Raw genomic sequence first — 15592 nt, 5'->3', positions numbered from 1 at the left:
TCCTAAAGGTTCTGGTTGCTGTGTCAGTGATATAAACCCCTGTAATCCCCAAGCTGTGCAGGTGCAGTTGTGAGTGGTTTCTTCTACTGTCCCTGAAATTGTGCACATGCATCAAATTTCTTCTGGTCCTGAGGACTGAAAAGCTGCACTTCCCACCTAAGTCCTACATACAAAATAGTTCTGTTGCCACTAAGCACATAAAAATATTATAAGCTGTAAATATATTAGAAGTACAGGACAAAGGAACAACTCAGATTTTTTTTTCTTCTGAACTTCTTCAGCATAGAAAGAAAAGTTACTCATTTTAATCTCCTGTTCCTTTTTGAGAAGCAAAAAGTTGTGCAAGCCATGGCGAGTTGTTAATCAGTTCCTTTGTGATCCAGAATAATTTATTAAGTGTCTGGTTGTAAACTTGCCACTTAATTGATCAGAACTGGATTTGTTAAAAAAAATTCTTGGAAAGAAACATTACTTTGTTGTTTACCTGCTTTTTTCTTCTATAATCCATATAGCTTGCTCCCAAATCTGCTTTGCTCAGTAAATTTTAAACAAAACCCAATCATTTCTAAATAAGAAGATACAGTTAAATGCTGCTTTTTGATACCACAAGCCCTTCTAAGGGGGTAAGACCTGGCACCTGATTACACAGGCATGGTGATATCCCTGAAGCTGTACTGGTGACCGTCCAAATGACAAAACAGTTGTTCTGTCTTAGTTTTCTTTTGCAAGAGTACCAAACTGGAGGGTTGGTCCTACCACACGTTGCACTAGAAACAAGCAGTTCCACAGTGATGCTCAGGCCATGTCCTTGTGCAGGAAAGCTGGCTGAATCAATACTGTGTTATGGTGGCTTCTACCTCCTGTTGCTTGTGCTGCTGATAAGGGTTCAAGAAGACTTTTGGTGAGTTAGAGACTGTGAGAGGCATTGGAGCCCTGTCCTGTAGCTTTCTGGACTTCAGTTTGCAAGTGCTGGCCGACAGTCCCAATCGGAACAGATTGTCATTGTTGAATTCTTTAACTTCTGCATAATCTTTGCATGAATAGAATTTCTTGTGTGTCTTGTGGAATAACCTTTTATATAATTAGTATCTGCAATAATTTTTTCCTTTGGAAAGTAATTCATGTCATCTTGCAGAGATAGGACTGACATAAAGCATTATTCTGCAGTCACACAAGAAGCACTATTCATTCACAGTTTGTGTTGTGGAGCCAGTCCTGTGTCCCCAGGGCTGGGCTGGTTTCGTGGCAGCAATCCTAGTTACAGAATCTTTCTGCAGTGGTTCTGAACTGGGGGCTGCTCTAGAGTCAAACTGGAATGAAGTTGCAGCCTGGAAAGAGCCAAGTAGGAAAGTTTCTTGATGCATTTGGGCTTTTCTTCTGCTTATAAATAGTAGATTTTAGTCACCCACCAAGAGTCACAACTGAAGCTCAGCTTGAGGCCATGTTCCCAGATCTGAAAACAGGGATACTCCTCTCTCAGGCTTTGTCCTGCCTGGGTTTGCGTGCTGGATCACGTTTAAGGGATCACATTCAAATAAAGCTGCAAGTTGAGCATGTCCTACCTTGGGCAAGGCAGTGGGAAAGGAGAGAAATTTCTGCTCTGCATCTGTAAGGATTTGTGCTGCTCCAGCCCTTGAATAACCTGAGCATGTTTCTGCAGACAGTGATAATAAAGCAATTAGTAAATAATTACTGAAAATACATTAGTTAGTGTGGTAGGAAAGAGGATATTGGGGTTTTGTATTGATTGTTTGATTACTTCCTCCTCAGATGCAGCAGTAAAAGGTGCTGACAGCGGAGGCAGGAGGCAGCAATCCTTGTGTTGGCTGGGCAGATTTATGTTTGCATTGTGTTGGTTTGTGATAGTACCAGAGGAATACAGGCAAAGTGGAAAGGCATGAGAGAGTGCAGGAATCATTGCATAAACACCTAAAATTGTTATTGGGCATAGCTGGCAATACAAGGTTGAAAAAAAAAAAAAACGAGTCCATTTAGGTTGGGAATCTAGGAGACCTTTTCCTTGGAGGAATAACCTTACAGACAGGAAAACTTCATTGCTTGAAGGTGGCTTAAAGAATTAGAGAAACCGGCTTAGTCAGTGGTGGGAGGAAACTACCCTGGAGTGACAGAGGAGGAGACAGTGAGTAATACATTATTACTCTAATTAAGAAATAACTTAATCAAGATGTAATTATTGCCCAAATTAAGTATAAACCCAAACTGTTCTTTGCTGCTAAAAGAAGACCAGTCTGTCCTTGCTGCATATGACACAGAGGGAGGAAGGAGCCCTCAGGAAGTCCTATGCTTTTTGAGAAGCAATATTAATTCTTCAGCAAACTTGCTGTCCTGAAGGCCTCTCCTTTCTCTAAAGATTATATAGCAGTCATTTCAGGAAATGCCAGAAGGTTTGTTTGAAGTTGATGGAGGCTGAGGAAAGGAAAAGCAGCAGACCTCTTACTCTGATGTGTTGAAGGGAGTCACGGATCAGTGGACTTCTTGGTGGCCTAGCATGAGTTTCCTGACACCCCATGAAGGCATTTGGGAGCCAACAGCCCTTGTTAAACTGTGGCTCTGGTCCAGCAGAGGGTTCAGCACACGAGGCAGTGAAGCCTGAGAGGAGTGAGTGGAGGGTGTGAAGTGTTCCCTGGCTTTGTGAGTGATGGTGTGAGCACCTCAGGGTGTGAAAAGGCTTCTGTGCATGCCCTTTCTCCACCAGCACCTTGACTCACTGCAGTGGCTGGGACACACCTGGTACCTGTGCTTGTCCCTGGGCAAGGGGCACAGCTGGTGCCACTGCTGTTCCCTGGCAAGGGGCACAGCTGGCGCCACTGCTGTTCCCTGGGAAGGGGCACAGCTGGCACCACTGCTGTTCCCTGGGAAGGGGCACAGCTGGTGCCACTGCTGTTCCCTGGGAAGGGGCACAGCTGGTGCCACTGCTGTTCCCTGGGGAGGGGCACACCTTGTGCCATGGCTCATCCAGGGCAAGGGGCACAGCTGGTACCACTGCTGTTCCCAGGGGAAGGGGCACAGCTGGCACCACTGCTGTTCCCTGGCAAGGGGCACAGCTGGTACCACTGCTGTTCCCAGGGGAAGGGGCACAGCTGGCACCACTGCTGTTCCCTGACAAAGGACACACCTCATACCTCGGCTCATCCCTCGGGAGGGCCCTCCCTTGCTGGAGGGGCTTTGGGGCAGTGCCAGTGGGTGTGGAGGGGGGCAGGCCGGGACAGGAGGAGCTGAGGAGCTGCTTGGCCTGCAGCTGGGATGGGCAGGTGGCAGCCTGTTACAGAGCCCAGCATGGCAGTTAGCTCTTTGTCCTGAATGCAATCTTTTCAATGCCTTATATAATCCAAAGAACAAAGTGGGAAGGGTTCTGTACCTGTGCCACTCCACATAACTGCAGTGAGCAGACGTGGCACATCACAAATTCCATTGAACACTCTTGAATCAGTGCTTCTCAATTTTAAATGAAGGCTTTAAAATATGTAAAATGTGAACATTTAGACTTATGCTCTCCCCAGTGGGTAATTACAACAGCACCAGACTCTTAGGGGACTTGCCTTGTGTGGGCTGTGTCTGTCCAGGCTTTGAGCTAAGTTATGGGATGGAACTGTAGGGAGGGCAGTTCTTTCATCAGGTGCAGGCCTGGCCTTTCACAGTGTTGGATATTTGCCTTTGAAGAAACCAAAATAAACCTGTGCTGTGGAGTGACTTAGCTGTGTGATATAATAATGTTTTATTAAATAGATTTCTGTTTGTACAGGAATAGAGGGTGCTCAGAATTTCACTGGGGTGTTTTCATTTGATTGTTCATGTATTAAAGAAAGATGAAGCAATGTCTAAAATTCAAGACCCTTAAATCTGAGATTTGCTTTTTTTCATAACAAAGTTAAACAGCTTTTGAATTTTTTTGTGGTGCAGTTCTGACCATGATAATAGGAAATGCAGCTGGAAATGACTGTGCTAAGTGTAAAACACTCAATTCCTAGTTTTCATAGGCTTAACCTTTATACAAATGTTACCATCCTCAATGTCTGCAACAGTGGACTTACTGCATTAAATATGCTGCTATTTATGGGTTGTAAGAGCAACAGTTATTCCTCCTTAAAATATATTGCTATGGTCTCAGAGACCTTGGTGAAAGGCTAATGGAAGCCAATGTGGCCTTTACTAAAGACTGCATTCTTAGAGGCATTCAGCTACTTTGCTGCAGGCTTTTTGCAGCTTTTTATAATCCAGAGAGCTTGGAAATCCTGAAAGTGCTTTTCTCTCCTGCCCTTTGCCTTATCTTTAGAGTCTTGGAAAACGAAAGGCAGAAATTCACAACAGGATCAAAATGTTTTGCTCTATTAGAATTAAAGGTAATGTTTTGCTCAGTCTGGAGAGGAAAAAAAGCAAGTCTGAAAAAAATTAATGAGTGGCTAAAATAGAGCTGCTAAAATGGCAGCACACAGACAGCCTGTGTATAAATATAGGCCAGCTCCTCAGCACTGCTCTTATATGGTAGATCTGAGTGAAAGAAGACTATCAGCCTACTCTGTTCTGTGCAGGCCTGTGTGCTGGTTGTTCTGTCTGGTGCCAGATGTTTGGTAGTAGACAAGGCTGCACAATACATGGCAATCATAATGACTGTCACCTTTATTTCTGTTGCAGGGACCTGTGTCACCAGTGTGAGAGAGGAATCTCCCAAGTACACTGTGGATTTTTTTCTCTGCACATGCTACTGGATTACCTACCTTTTACTGACCTACCCAAAAAGAGAGAAAAAGGGTCAAACAGAAATTGCTGACTTGTCACTTCTGCCTTAAAACTGACTGGATTTTATGGCCTCTGCTGGAGAAGCTATCTGGACCATTGGAAATGGAGCAGCTTGTGCTGCACCTCTGCTGAGCATGGAATGTGAGCATCGAGGTGCCTAAAGTTAAACCATATGCAAGTTGCACTAGTTGTTGTAACTGTACTGCTGAAACCACTCCAGACTTCTCTAGGGCCTTCCAAGGCAGTAGCTCCTCACACAGTTTGGATGTTTCAAATTGACATTTAAATGTTTTCATCCAATCTGGTATAGCTGTGAAAAGTGAGCTTTTCCCTGTGGAGTTCATGGTGAGTTTTGCAGCCTCATTTCCCAGCGTGGTCTGTGCTATGGCAGCGAGCTACAGGCTGATGGTGACTTCAGTGAACTGCTACAGCAGTGTGCTGGTGGAGCAGCACTCCCAGCACACTGTGCACTACTGCACAGGCTCCTGCCAGCTCCTCAGACAGGGACTCACCTGCATAGTAGCTCACCACAGTGTCTGTGCAGAGGTCAGTGTCCAAGATGCCAACCTGGGCCATAAAATTCCTGTTCCGGAAAATGGTCTTGCCTTGGCTGGAAATGAGGACTATCACCAAATCCTCCCAAATAATCCAAGAATCAAGAAAGGCTTTTCAGTGCAAGCTTCCAGCAGTTTAAAAGACATTACTGGTGAGGCAATAAACCTTGCCAGTGGTAAAATAAAGGAATTCTCCTTTGAAAAGCTCAAAAACTCTTCCAGTCATGTGGCCTACAGAAAGGGAAGGAAAGTTCGGTCAGAATCTTTCAGCAGACGATCCTTTGATTTTGACTTGATTTATGGGCACTTTAACAATGATGAGAACTGCCCTCCATGTGGCTTTTTGCAGAGCCCCTCACCTGTGGAGAAATGGCAGGAGAGCAGTGATGCTCCAGAAGTCGCCATGAATCCTGTGGTTCCTTTCTGCCCTCATTCCTTCCCCGAAGAAAACTTCATTACCCAGATTTTAGAAAAACACAAGCTAGATGGTTCTTCTGGTGGGGATATTAAGGTGTGCCTGGACATCCTGCTCAAGTGCTCAGAGGATCTGAAAAAGTGCACGGACATAATCAAGCACTGCATCAAGAAGAAATCTGCAGATGTCATTGGTGGAGGGAGCAGCAATGATCCCCTGGCTAATTCGGAGAGGATATACATGAATCTGATGACAAGATTTTCTTCTTACCTGAAAAAGCTGCCCTTTGAGCTGAAGACAGCAGGGCAGAGGGAATCAAGTGACTGGGCAGAGCTGATGAACTGTTTCCATGGCTTGCAGCAAACTCCCTTTCCCCCGGTATTTGGTGATGAGCAGCCACCCAGGTATGAAGATATCATTCAGCTGCCATCCTCAAGTGCAGTTCCTCTCGCTCTGCCAGGTCAGGGTGAGGTGACAAGCACCTCCCAGTCCATCCAGACAGGTACTGTGAGCTTCACCTCCAGCTCCCTGCCTGCTGTCCCTCCAGAGAGCAGTGGGAGAGCTGTGAAAGAGGCTCTACCTCAGCCACCAGCCCCAAGCCCCTGCGACTGCACACCTGCCGCCGAGGCGCTGTACATCGAGGAGGAGTCTGATGGGGACAGAACAGCGGGGACAGAGAAGAAGGCAGAGCAGAAGGGGGGCTGGCAGAGCCTGGAGCACAGCTACCAGCGAACTGCTGGTTCAGACCTTGCTGCTGATGCTAAAGCTGAACGGGCCAGGGTGGGAGATGCTGCGGGGCAAACTGCTCCTTTAAAACCAGTGTCAGACCCTGTGCTGGGGGGTGCCCAAGCTGCTGTCCCCAAAGGATCCCAGACATGCAGCAGGGTGGACAAGGAGGAGATAGACAAACTGCTGCTGGACTTGGAGAGCTTCTCACAGAAAATGCAGAATACTCTGAGGGAACCCTCTCGGAAGGAGGGTGAGCCTGCCTCACTGCAGGTGTCTGGCAGGCAGGGTAGGCAGGCTCCACCTCTGGCTCTTGAACCCAAAAGTAAACCTGCTGATCCCCCTTCTTCTTTGTCAAAAATCATGGAAACCAACGGTCATAAAATGGAAGAGGATGACAAAGCCCTTCTCCTGCGTATCCTGGGAAGCATTGAGGACTTTGCCCAGGAGCTGGTGGAATTCCAGACTGGCAAGGGAAGTTTGTCCAAGGAGAGGGAAGTGATGCAAATTCTCCAGGAAACTTTAGCAACTCCTTCACAGTCCCTGCTTGCAGGGCAAAAAAGCCATGCTGGGGCTGCCTCCAGAGACTCTGTTCCAGCTTCAATTCAGCAGGCCCCAGAAGTAATAAAGGTAAGAGAACAAAACTTTTGATGGGATAGTGAGGAAATCAAACATGGGAAAATGTGGGGAGTGTGGGGAATTATATCTAAGTGATGCATTGTGCTTTGAATGCTGCAGTGTGGAATAATGTGTTCAACCTGGCAGAAATGTAGCCTTTATTTAAATACAAACAAAAAAAGGAAACTGAAACCCATGAGAAAATAAAATAGGTCCTGACCTGGAGTTTCACCTTTGAGCTTGATCCTTTCCTGCAGGTGCTCCTGTAGACTGTTTGCTTGTGGTTTAAATGGGTCTCTTATAATGGGGTGTAGTAATAATTACTTTAATAAGTATAAATAATTACTTTATTACTGGGACCAAGTATGGGACTGCCTCTCAGCAGTTCAGTGAGAACTGATTCTTCCACCTTTCCCTCTCCCATCTCTGAGCAGCCTTTCTTGTCCTCCTCATCACTGGTTCCTAAAGAGACCAATCCTCCATGGGACAAAGGACAGAATCTCAGAGGATTTAGTTTTGCTTTTCCTGTCCCCAGTGCATGGAATTATGTGGAGTCTGCATTGCTTGTATCTCAGATGAGGAGCAGGTTTTCCCAGAAAAAAGGGGTCTTGATGGGAGCCTGCTTTGGAGGGAAGCCAGGGCTGTCTATTAAGCACTCGGTGCTTTTTGTTTGGTAACAGCTGCCAAATCTCAAGAAACCTTGTTACTATACTTCCAAGTAGGCAGTAACTCTAGAGAGGACTTCAGTTTCCAAAATCCCCCTTCCACATAGGCACTGAAAAAGTGCCCAGGTTGTAAGTGAACTTTCACAGCTTCTTCCAGTTGGAGCTTAATGTAGATGTTTTCAGAACTGGCCACTTTAGCCCAAAATTTGATGGAGTTCTGAAAAAGAGTGCATGGGTTGTGTCTTACCCTACATGAAGGCACTGAGATCCTTTTAGACCAGGCTCTCCAAGAGTTTCTGTTGTTGCTCTGGGAAACTTTGCTTACAGATAATGGAATTCTGATATTTCCAGCAAGGGAAAGAATCTTTTCCCTCGGAGAATGTAGAATTAAACAGCTCCAAAATCTCGAAAGTAATCCCTTGTAATCTTGCCTTGTACATTATTTTACAAAATTTTCTGACTTGTGAGTTCAAACAAAAATGTGTTTGATGAAGTGTGCCGCTGGCTTTGTGGCAGATTTTATGTAGTGCTTGAAAATAGGATGCATTTATGCTGCCAAGTGACTTCTCAGTGTGGTGCCTTGGCAGGTTGTGCTCCCCTGATCCCACCTAGCTGTGTGTTAGTTTGCTCCCAGCCTGCCTTCTATGGACATGTGCTCCACAGCTCCCAGAGCTCTGCTCCTCTGTGCAGTCACACAGCTCCTGCCTTGTGCAGATGCCCAGAACCAGACCTGGGAGAGAAGAGCTGTTCTGGGGAGGCAGAGCTGGCCCCCTCAGCAGTGGGCACAAGGCACTGGGCTGCTGGCTCTGCACTTGCCCTGAGGTTTGCTGTTATTTGTGGCACAGATGTGTCCCTTGCTAGGTGTAGCATCTAGGGAATGCATCCATATTCCTGGATCACTCTGGGTGTAATTGAAGCTGCATGTGGATTCTCACTTGGTATTGCATGTGTGCCTCAATTATGCAAAGTATTTGTTCTATTTTCTTAAGGCTCATAAAACTGTTATCAAACAGCTGGGCACACGTGCAGAAACCTCAGAGCTCTCAGACTGATGACAGCACAGCACACCTTTGGTTTGTGAAGGTTGTGACAGATTTAATATCCCTCAAATGCTAAGCAATGAAAAAGGAGAAGGAGAATCCTTCAGACCAGGCTGTTCTCTGGCTCAGCTGGCCTATCTGTGTTAAATCTGTGCTAATTTATATCAGCAACAGATGTCCTCTTTATCATAAACCCAGTTATGATCCTCCACAGGGAACAAAAGGATTACTTGCCTCTTCATCTTCAAAACGCAAATATTTAGAAGCTAGGAAATGAATACTCAAGAAGTCCATCAGTTTTGCAGAGCACATAGTAAGGGCATCACGCTTCTTTTGGGCAGGCCAGGAAGCATTGCATACTTTGAGACTGTCCAACATTTCCCATTCTGAGATCCAGTTTTCCGTTGCTTATCTCTGAACCTCCAAACTATTTGTTTTGGGATTTCCTGTTCTCTGTGCCTTTCTTAAGCTGATTTTTTTAGTATGTTGGTTTTTAAAAAAATAGTTCAATGAGAACAGTGCAGTTGCCTTTTAGAGGTCAGTAAGCCCCCTGGTATTATCTGTATTTTTGTCTGTAGTTAGGAGGGCTGGATTGACCAGCAGGTTTGAGGGAACTGGGGGAAACTGGAACCAGTGATCAGTGAAGAAGATGGAGATGGGGCTGTGGGGATGCTCTGAGCTGACCTGCAGAAATGCTGAGTGTTGGGGTGTGTTGGAAGGTAAAGACTGCTGCCTTTGAGTAAAATGTCACAGGCAAAGTCCTTGGAGAAGTCAGTGGTGGATGTTTTTGACTGTAACCTCTGTCCTTGGTCTGCCACCTGTACAGGTTGGCTGATTTGACAAAGTAAATTCAGCTAATGCTTGGAGTGGTGCTTTAGTGAAAGAACCCTAGAAAAATCTGTAAGCAATGTAGTCCTTCTGTTTTCAGAATCAAGTGTGAGTGCTGCAGGGCTCTGCTGTGTGTTCTGCTCATGTGTTGTATTTTAAGAGCTGTTGAATAAAGTTTATGAATTATTTTGGGAGCAGAGGTCAAGGCCAGGCTTTGATACAAAGAGACTCTTGGGTTTTGTCCCTCCACTGTTGGGTATCTCCTCAAAAGGATTACTTGTGTTGTAGTGAGCCAGAAAGAGCAGTTCTGCTTCCCATTTCTCTCTCCTCCATGCCTCTACTTCTCATTGTATTGTTCTGAAACCTTCTTTATACTGACTTTGGTGCTTGTATATAAGTTAAACCTAACTAACATTTTTGTTTTCTGCCATCTTAGTGAGTGGAATAGCTCAGGCTGATGTCAGATGCGTCATCCAACCATTTCTGGCCAGGGACTGTGGATCTGGGAGCAGAGGGTTTGTGGGTTGATAAGACCACCTTTATAACCATGCTGCATCTCAGGTGGTAGAGCCTTGAGTGAAGTATCCAGAGGCTGTTCCCTGTTTCCACATTTCCTCTGGGTGGGCTCTAGGTAGTGTCTGTTTAATCCTGCCTCTCCTGAATGACTGATGGCATGGGTGTTTCTGGGACTCTCAGAAGGTTCTTAACTCCCTGTGCCCTGAAACACCATCTCAAGGCCACACACTTTGCTTTTTTGTATCAAAATGTCTGTGTTTTGTGCTTAAATCAGGAGGCCCTAAGAAGGCTCTGAGTGGAATTAACTGTTTCTGAATCATAGAAAGCCAAGGTTGACCTTGCAACTTCATAATTCTGCCCCTTCATAATTTTGTGCCCTCCTTTGTTTTGCACATGTAATTATATTATTTTCAAGGATCTTGTATGGGGTGATTAATTGTAAAAAATGGCTTCTATACCGTCACAGTAACTTTAACTTTGTTCTGAAATAATTCTATATTCTCAAAATATGCCTAAAATATAATGTAAAACTCTCTGGAAAATCAACTTTCATCTTATATATGTTAAAAATTGTTTTGGTCAGATATTGATAATATCTCTCACTTAAGCTATACACACAATCTGCACTCCTTTCAAACATCAATTATTCATTACTTCTCAACACAAACAGTGAAGATCTATGGGCTTTTTTTTTCTGTTGGTAACAGTTACTGAAATAAAAACAAGTCTAAGTGAATTTAAAGCATCTCAGAATGAAAGGCCACTAACAGGCAGTCTGGCATCTCTCACCTTTAACCTGGGTCACCTACAGCAAGGAGGGATTGCTGGGTTTGTGGTTTGTGCACTTGGTCTGGCTGTTGAGACCACACTTTTCTGCTGTGGGTTTTGTCCAGTTGACTTTGAAGCTGTTGAAACAAGATTCTCTTTCTGTTGATTTCTCATAGTACTGTATATGTATGTCTTTATTTGTACCCACCTTGTATGTTTTGAGGATAGGAAGTAGCATGCTAGAAACCTATTCCAAAGCACTGGAATACAGACACAGTGAGCCTTGCCTCCGGATTACTTGCCTTTTTTCAGGTTATCAGTGAAAACCTCCCAAACTTCTGAGATCCTTTGTGATTCATTAATTTGAGCATGAAAAGTATTTGGCTGTGCTGGTTTTTTAAAGGAGGAGCTAGTGGCTGCAGATCAGTGTGTCTCTTTAATGCATATGTCTGTAAAGGTCTCTGTGGCTGGTCTGGATGCAGCTGGAGGTCAGAGAGGTTCCTTGGGCTTCATTTCCTCTGCAGACTGTAAGCAGAACATGAGGTAATTCATCACTTGCCACAGATGATTTACAATAAATCACCTCCTGACATGCTGCTGCATGAGATCTGCAGCACTCCCTGTACAGTGCAGCCTCATGGACTCTTTAGGCATTGCTTTAATGCTTAGAAAAAAATTGTCAGAGTAAGAAAAACCAAATTTGTTCCAAATGTGTTGTATATAGATCTGTGTATCTTTTATTTGGTGGCAATTCCTCTTCAAACATTCCTGCCTAACCTTTTTGGAGGTTATTTTTTCATCCCCATCCTCTTTGTGTCACTGTTAGGCTTTGTACTCATTTGGACTTCATGTTAACTACAGGAGCCCAGGAAACGACCTCAGAAGCACATGTCCAATAAAAGCTTTCTGTTGTGAGCCTCACTGAGATCTGTGCATTTCAAATGCAATACCTTGATGAGAGCAAGCCCTGCTAGCTTGAAATTGAATGTTTTTCTGTGCTACTGAACTTAGACAGCATCCTGGCAGAGCAGCTTGTGTTTTACAGTCAGGTAGGGGAAGCACTCCATGGGACTCTTTTGTGTGGGAAGAATTGGATTTAGGCCCTTGTTCAGCACCTTTCTCATGATAAGAGGAGGAGAACACACTTCTAACAAGCCTAGACAAAGTTAGAGCAAGGGTTTGAAGTCTGCTTGCTCCAAGTTGTGCAGAGAAAAAGTAGACTATTGTCCTCTGAGAATTGCTTTGCCTTTGCCTCGTGAGAGTTATGGGGAAAGTGAATAACAAGAATGATGCATTTTGATGTCTTTAGGAAACTGTTTTCTTAAGAGCTGCTTGGGAATGACTGAGCTTATTATCCAAGATCATCCTTATGTGCTTGCTTGGCAATAAAGGAACTAGATGATTTGCTTTTTCCAGCAAGAAGGAAAAAATGATGTTTTTTGAAAATTACAGCCTTCAGTTGAGAGTGGGAACTAATGCTGCTCCTGTGCTTCATCACCTCAGCAGCAGGGACCTCAAACCACTGCCATCCCACAGGCAGGGCCCTTGGCTGGCCTGGTTTAACTCTAGCTGAGCCTGACTGACCCAGAGGTGCCCCTCAGGTCTCAGCACTGGGGCACACAAGTAGGAACTATTGGGGAAGATGGTATATTTAGCCACTTCTGCAGGGCATCTAATTTTAGAGCTCTTGGTAGTGGTGGTGGGTGCTTCCTTTCTCATGTCACCCCTGGCCTATTACAAGCCAAGGACAGATTGTCATGTAGCCAGCGGGGAAATAGATTCACTCGTAGATCATGTTTCTCAATTAAAGTATTACAAGAAGGCAGAAGATCCTGGTGGTACTGAAAGACACTTTGAATATTGGTTCAAGTAGGGAACTCTGGCTTCAGTGAGGAGAGAGATAAAATTGCTAGATGTTATCCTTGTGAAGAGAGAGAAGACATAATATGTTGAAGCCATTTGTCATTTCTTGCCTGTAAAAAAATCAAACCCAAGAAAGCAACGTGCTGGTCTTGACGTGGTCTCCTCCAGAGTGCCCGTGGCCCTTCTGGAAAGGTCAACATCTGCTTAGGAGCTGCCCAGGATGATGATCAAGGAGAGTTCTCTGCGGAGGGACCCAGATCTGGGAGGGGAGCTAGCTTTCCTTGCCAAGGGCTGTGACTTTGTTCTTCCATCTCGGTTCAAGAGGCGCCTCAAGGCCTTCCAGCAGGCCCAGGTTTGGACACTTGGCATTTCTTTATTTTTTTTTTTTTTTTTTTTTGTATTTTTTTATTGGGTCAGAGAATCAATCTGTGTCCCCTCAAGGCGTGTCTATTTGCAGAAAGTTATTTGCAGCTAGATACCAGCAGGTTTAAAAATAAACCTTCCAGGCTTAGATTGCAGAGTTAAAATGTCTTTGTAAACAAGGGGGGAAATTAACAGCAAGGGCAGTGATTTAATAATGGGGAGAAGTATTGTAAGACTTAAGTATTTCTGTGGGATTTTTTGTGTGGTTGCTTTGAATGTTTGTTGTTGCATGTTGGAAGAACCACGAGGTTCTGCTGTGAACTGTGCATATCTCTGCAGAGCAGCCTACCTGGCTTTGGTTATGATTTTACCATCCCAAGGTGCTTCTTTGTGCTGTTTCCTACCCTCTCTGGGCTGTGGCTGAAGGAGATAATAGAATCATTTAGTCTGGAAAAGACCCTGAAGGTGTAGCCAAGGAAGTGGAAATTGTATCAACTGTGTTTCTGGTAAATCCCAGCTGCTGTACTTCTCTCTGGAACAACTGACCAAAGATTGGATGTGCCAGGACACCAAATGGACATGTAGTCACTCCAGATTTAGAGGGTTCACAATTTGCTGAAATCGGCCCATCTTGGGCTTTATCTATATTTAAGTAATGGGTGAGCCAGTGAGGACGCTCCAAAGTTGAAATTAGGAGCAGTGCAGCTGTTTCCTAAGAAACAGCATTAAAATTGCTCCAAAACATATTGTGGCACATTTTTTCATACGTTCTGCTGACAGGTTAAAGTACATCTCAGAGGTTAATCTGTGGAACGTGTGTTTTTCACTCCCCGGGGGAGAATTGGATGAGGTAATAATGTGCAGTAATGGCTTGGGCGGGGCCGAGCACTTCGGAGAGACTGTCAGGAACCCGAGCACAGCTAAATTCCCTCTCCAGAGCTAGTCTGATCACTGAGGATATAACCGGGCTAGGGTTTGCAGGGAGGGATGAGACCTCCGGGTAGAACAGCTGGAAAAATGGACGAGGCTTTGGTCCACGAGCCCTTTGCCCGGTCAGAAGCAGGAACAATTTCTGTGCTGAATGCGTTGGGAATGACTGGGGCTGCTGGTTCAAGGCAAGTGAAATGCTGCAGTGTTCAAAAAAGATGGTCTTTTTCTTCTTTTCTTGCGCCTCCTCACCGTGTGTCACCCTTCTCTCATCCTGGGCCCCACAGGTTCTTTCTGTGAGCTGCCTTAATTCATGGCACAGTTTGGTATCATCCAGCAGCAAAGCCAGATCTGTTTGCTGCCTTTCCACGTGGGTGAGATGGGTTCCCAGAGGGACAGTGGACCTCTGGAGGTGGAGGGCAGGGATGGGGGCTCTCCCAGGTGGCAGCAGTGAGGTGTAGTTAAATGTTGTGCCTTGTGGGGCTGTACTGGGGCTTGGGATGAGCTGAGAGTAGAGGTAACTGGGCCCAGGAAGAAAACAAAAGTGCTGGCAGGTGGAAAGGTGAGAGGGAGATGAGAGGTGAATGAACACCTCTTTGCTTTGTGGAACACACAGATGTTGGCCAGGAAGAAGGGGAAGAAGGGTGCTGGTAAACTTCTATCTCAAGAGCTGGACATTTCAGTTCTGTGCTTATCCTTTGCAGAACTATTTATGGAAGGATCAGAGAGCCTCCCATAGCAGTGCTGGGAGGAAGGGAGGTCTCTAATCCAACATCTCACTTGTAGGAATACTATTTCTAACCCTGGGTCACATCAGCACTGGCTTTCCCCAAGGATAGGGATTTGCCCAGCCCCTCTTGGTGACCTCTCACAGGCTGTGCTTCCCTCAGTGTCCTCCAGCCTAACCCTCCCAAGCTGCAGTTTGGTTCCATTGCCACTGTAACTGCACTTCCAAGAGCTGCAGGCTGTGTTTAGCACATCCCTTGGCTTCCCCTTCCCCCAGGTAGCCAGGCCAGCCCTCAGTGTCTCCTGCTGCCCGATCCTGATCACAGCTTTCTGATTTCCCTCCTACACATCTCTGGCTGGTCTCTTCCCATCACTTTTTTGAAGTGAAGGCCCAAAACTGGTCCCAGGAACCCAGATGCAGCCTTGCTAGTGTCAGACAGATAAAAACTTCCTGGCCTTACTCCTAGGGCAGTCCAGGACATCACTGGCCTTAGCTGTAATCAGCCCTTGCTGCAGGCTCGTATCAGCCCCTGTGCAGTCCCCTCCACCAGCCCTGTTCTTGCTCAGCCAGGGGATTCTCAGCCTGAACTGCTGCTGAGGGCCATGTCCAAGATCTATAGACACACTGGGCAGTGAGGTGTGTGATGCCTCTTCGCAAAATTCAACTGGGTAAGGCCATGAGGAACTTGATCCACCCTTACAATTGGCACTGTGTCTACTCCCACCTAAATCCTTTTGGGTTTCTGAGTTGCTTAGGTAGAGTTTGTTTTCATTTTTGTTTTGCTGTGATTGGACTTTGTTTCTGCTGGTGAGTTTGTTTCCTGG

At 45.5% G+C, this 15592-nt stretch overlaps 1 protein-coding gene across 1 annotated transcript in view; it reads left to right on the top strand.

Annotated features, from left to right (window-relative positions):
* Positions 1-15592, top strand: part of PPP2R3A (protein phosphatase 2 regulatory subunit B''alpha) — a 49322-nt gene that overhangs the window by 7436 nt on the left and 26294 nt on the right. Inside the window, exon 2 of the mRNA XM_030954548.1 lies at positions 4654-7083. Coding sequence (XP_030810408.1) covers positions 5101-7083 — 1983 coding nt within the window. The 5' untranslated portion in view covers positions 4654-5100. The remainder of the gene's footprint in view (positions 1-4653; positions 7084-15592) is intronic.

The sequence above is a fragment of the Camarhynchus parvulus genome, chromosome 9 (genome assembly GCF_901933205.1).
Source record: "Camarhynchus parvulus chromosome 9, STF_HiC, whole genome shotgun sequence".
Lineage (NCBI taxonomy): Eukaryota > Metazoa > Chordata > Aves > Passeriformes > Thraupidae > Camarhynchus > Camarhynchus parvulus.
The sequence above is the reverse complement of the archived record's forward strand: the minus strand, read 5'-3'. Positions and strand labels throughout refer to the sequence as shown.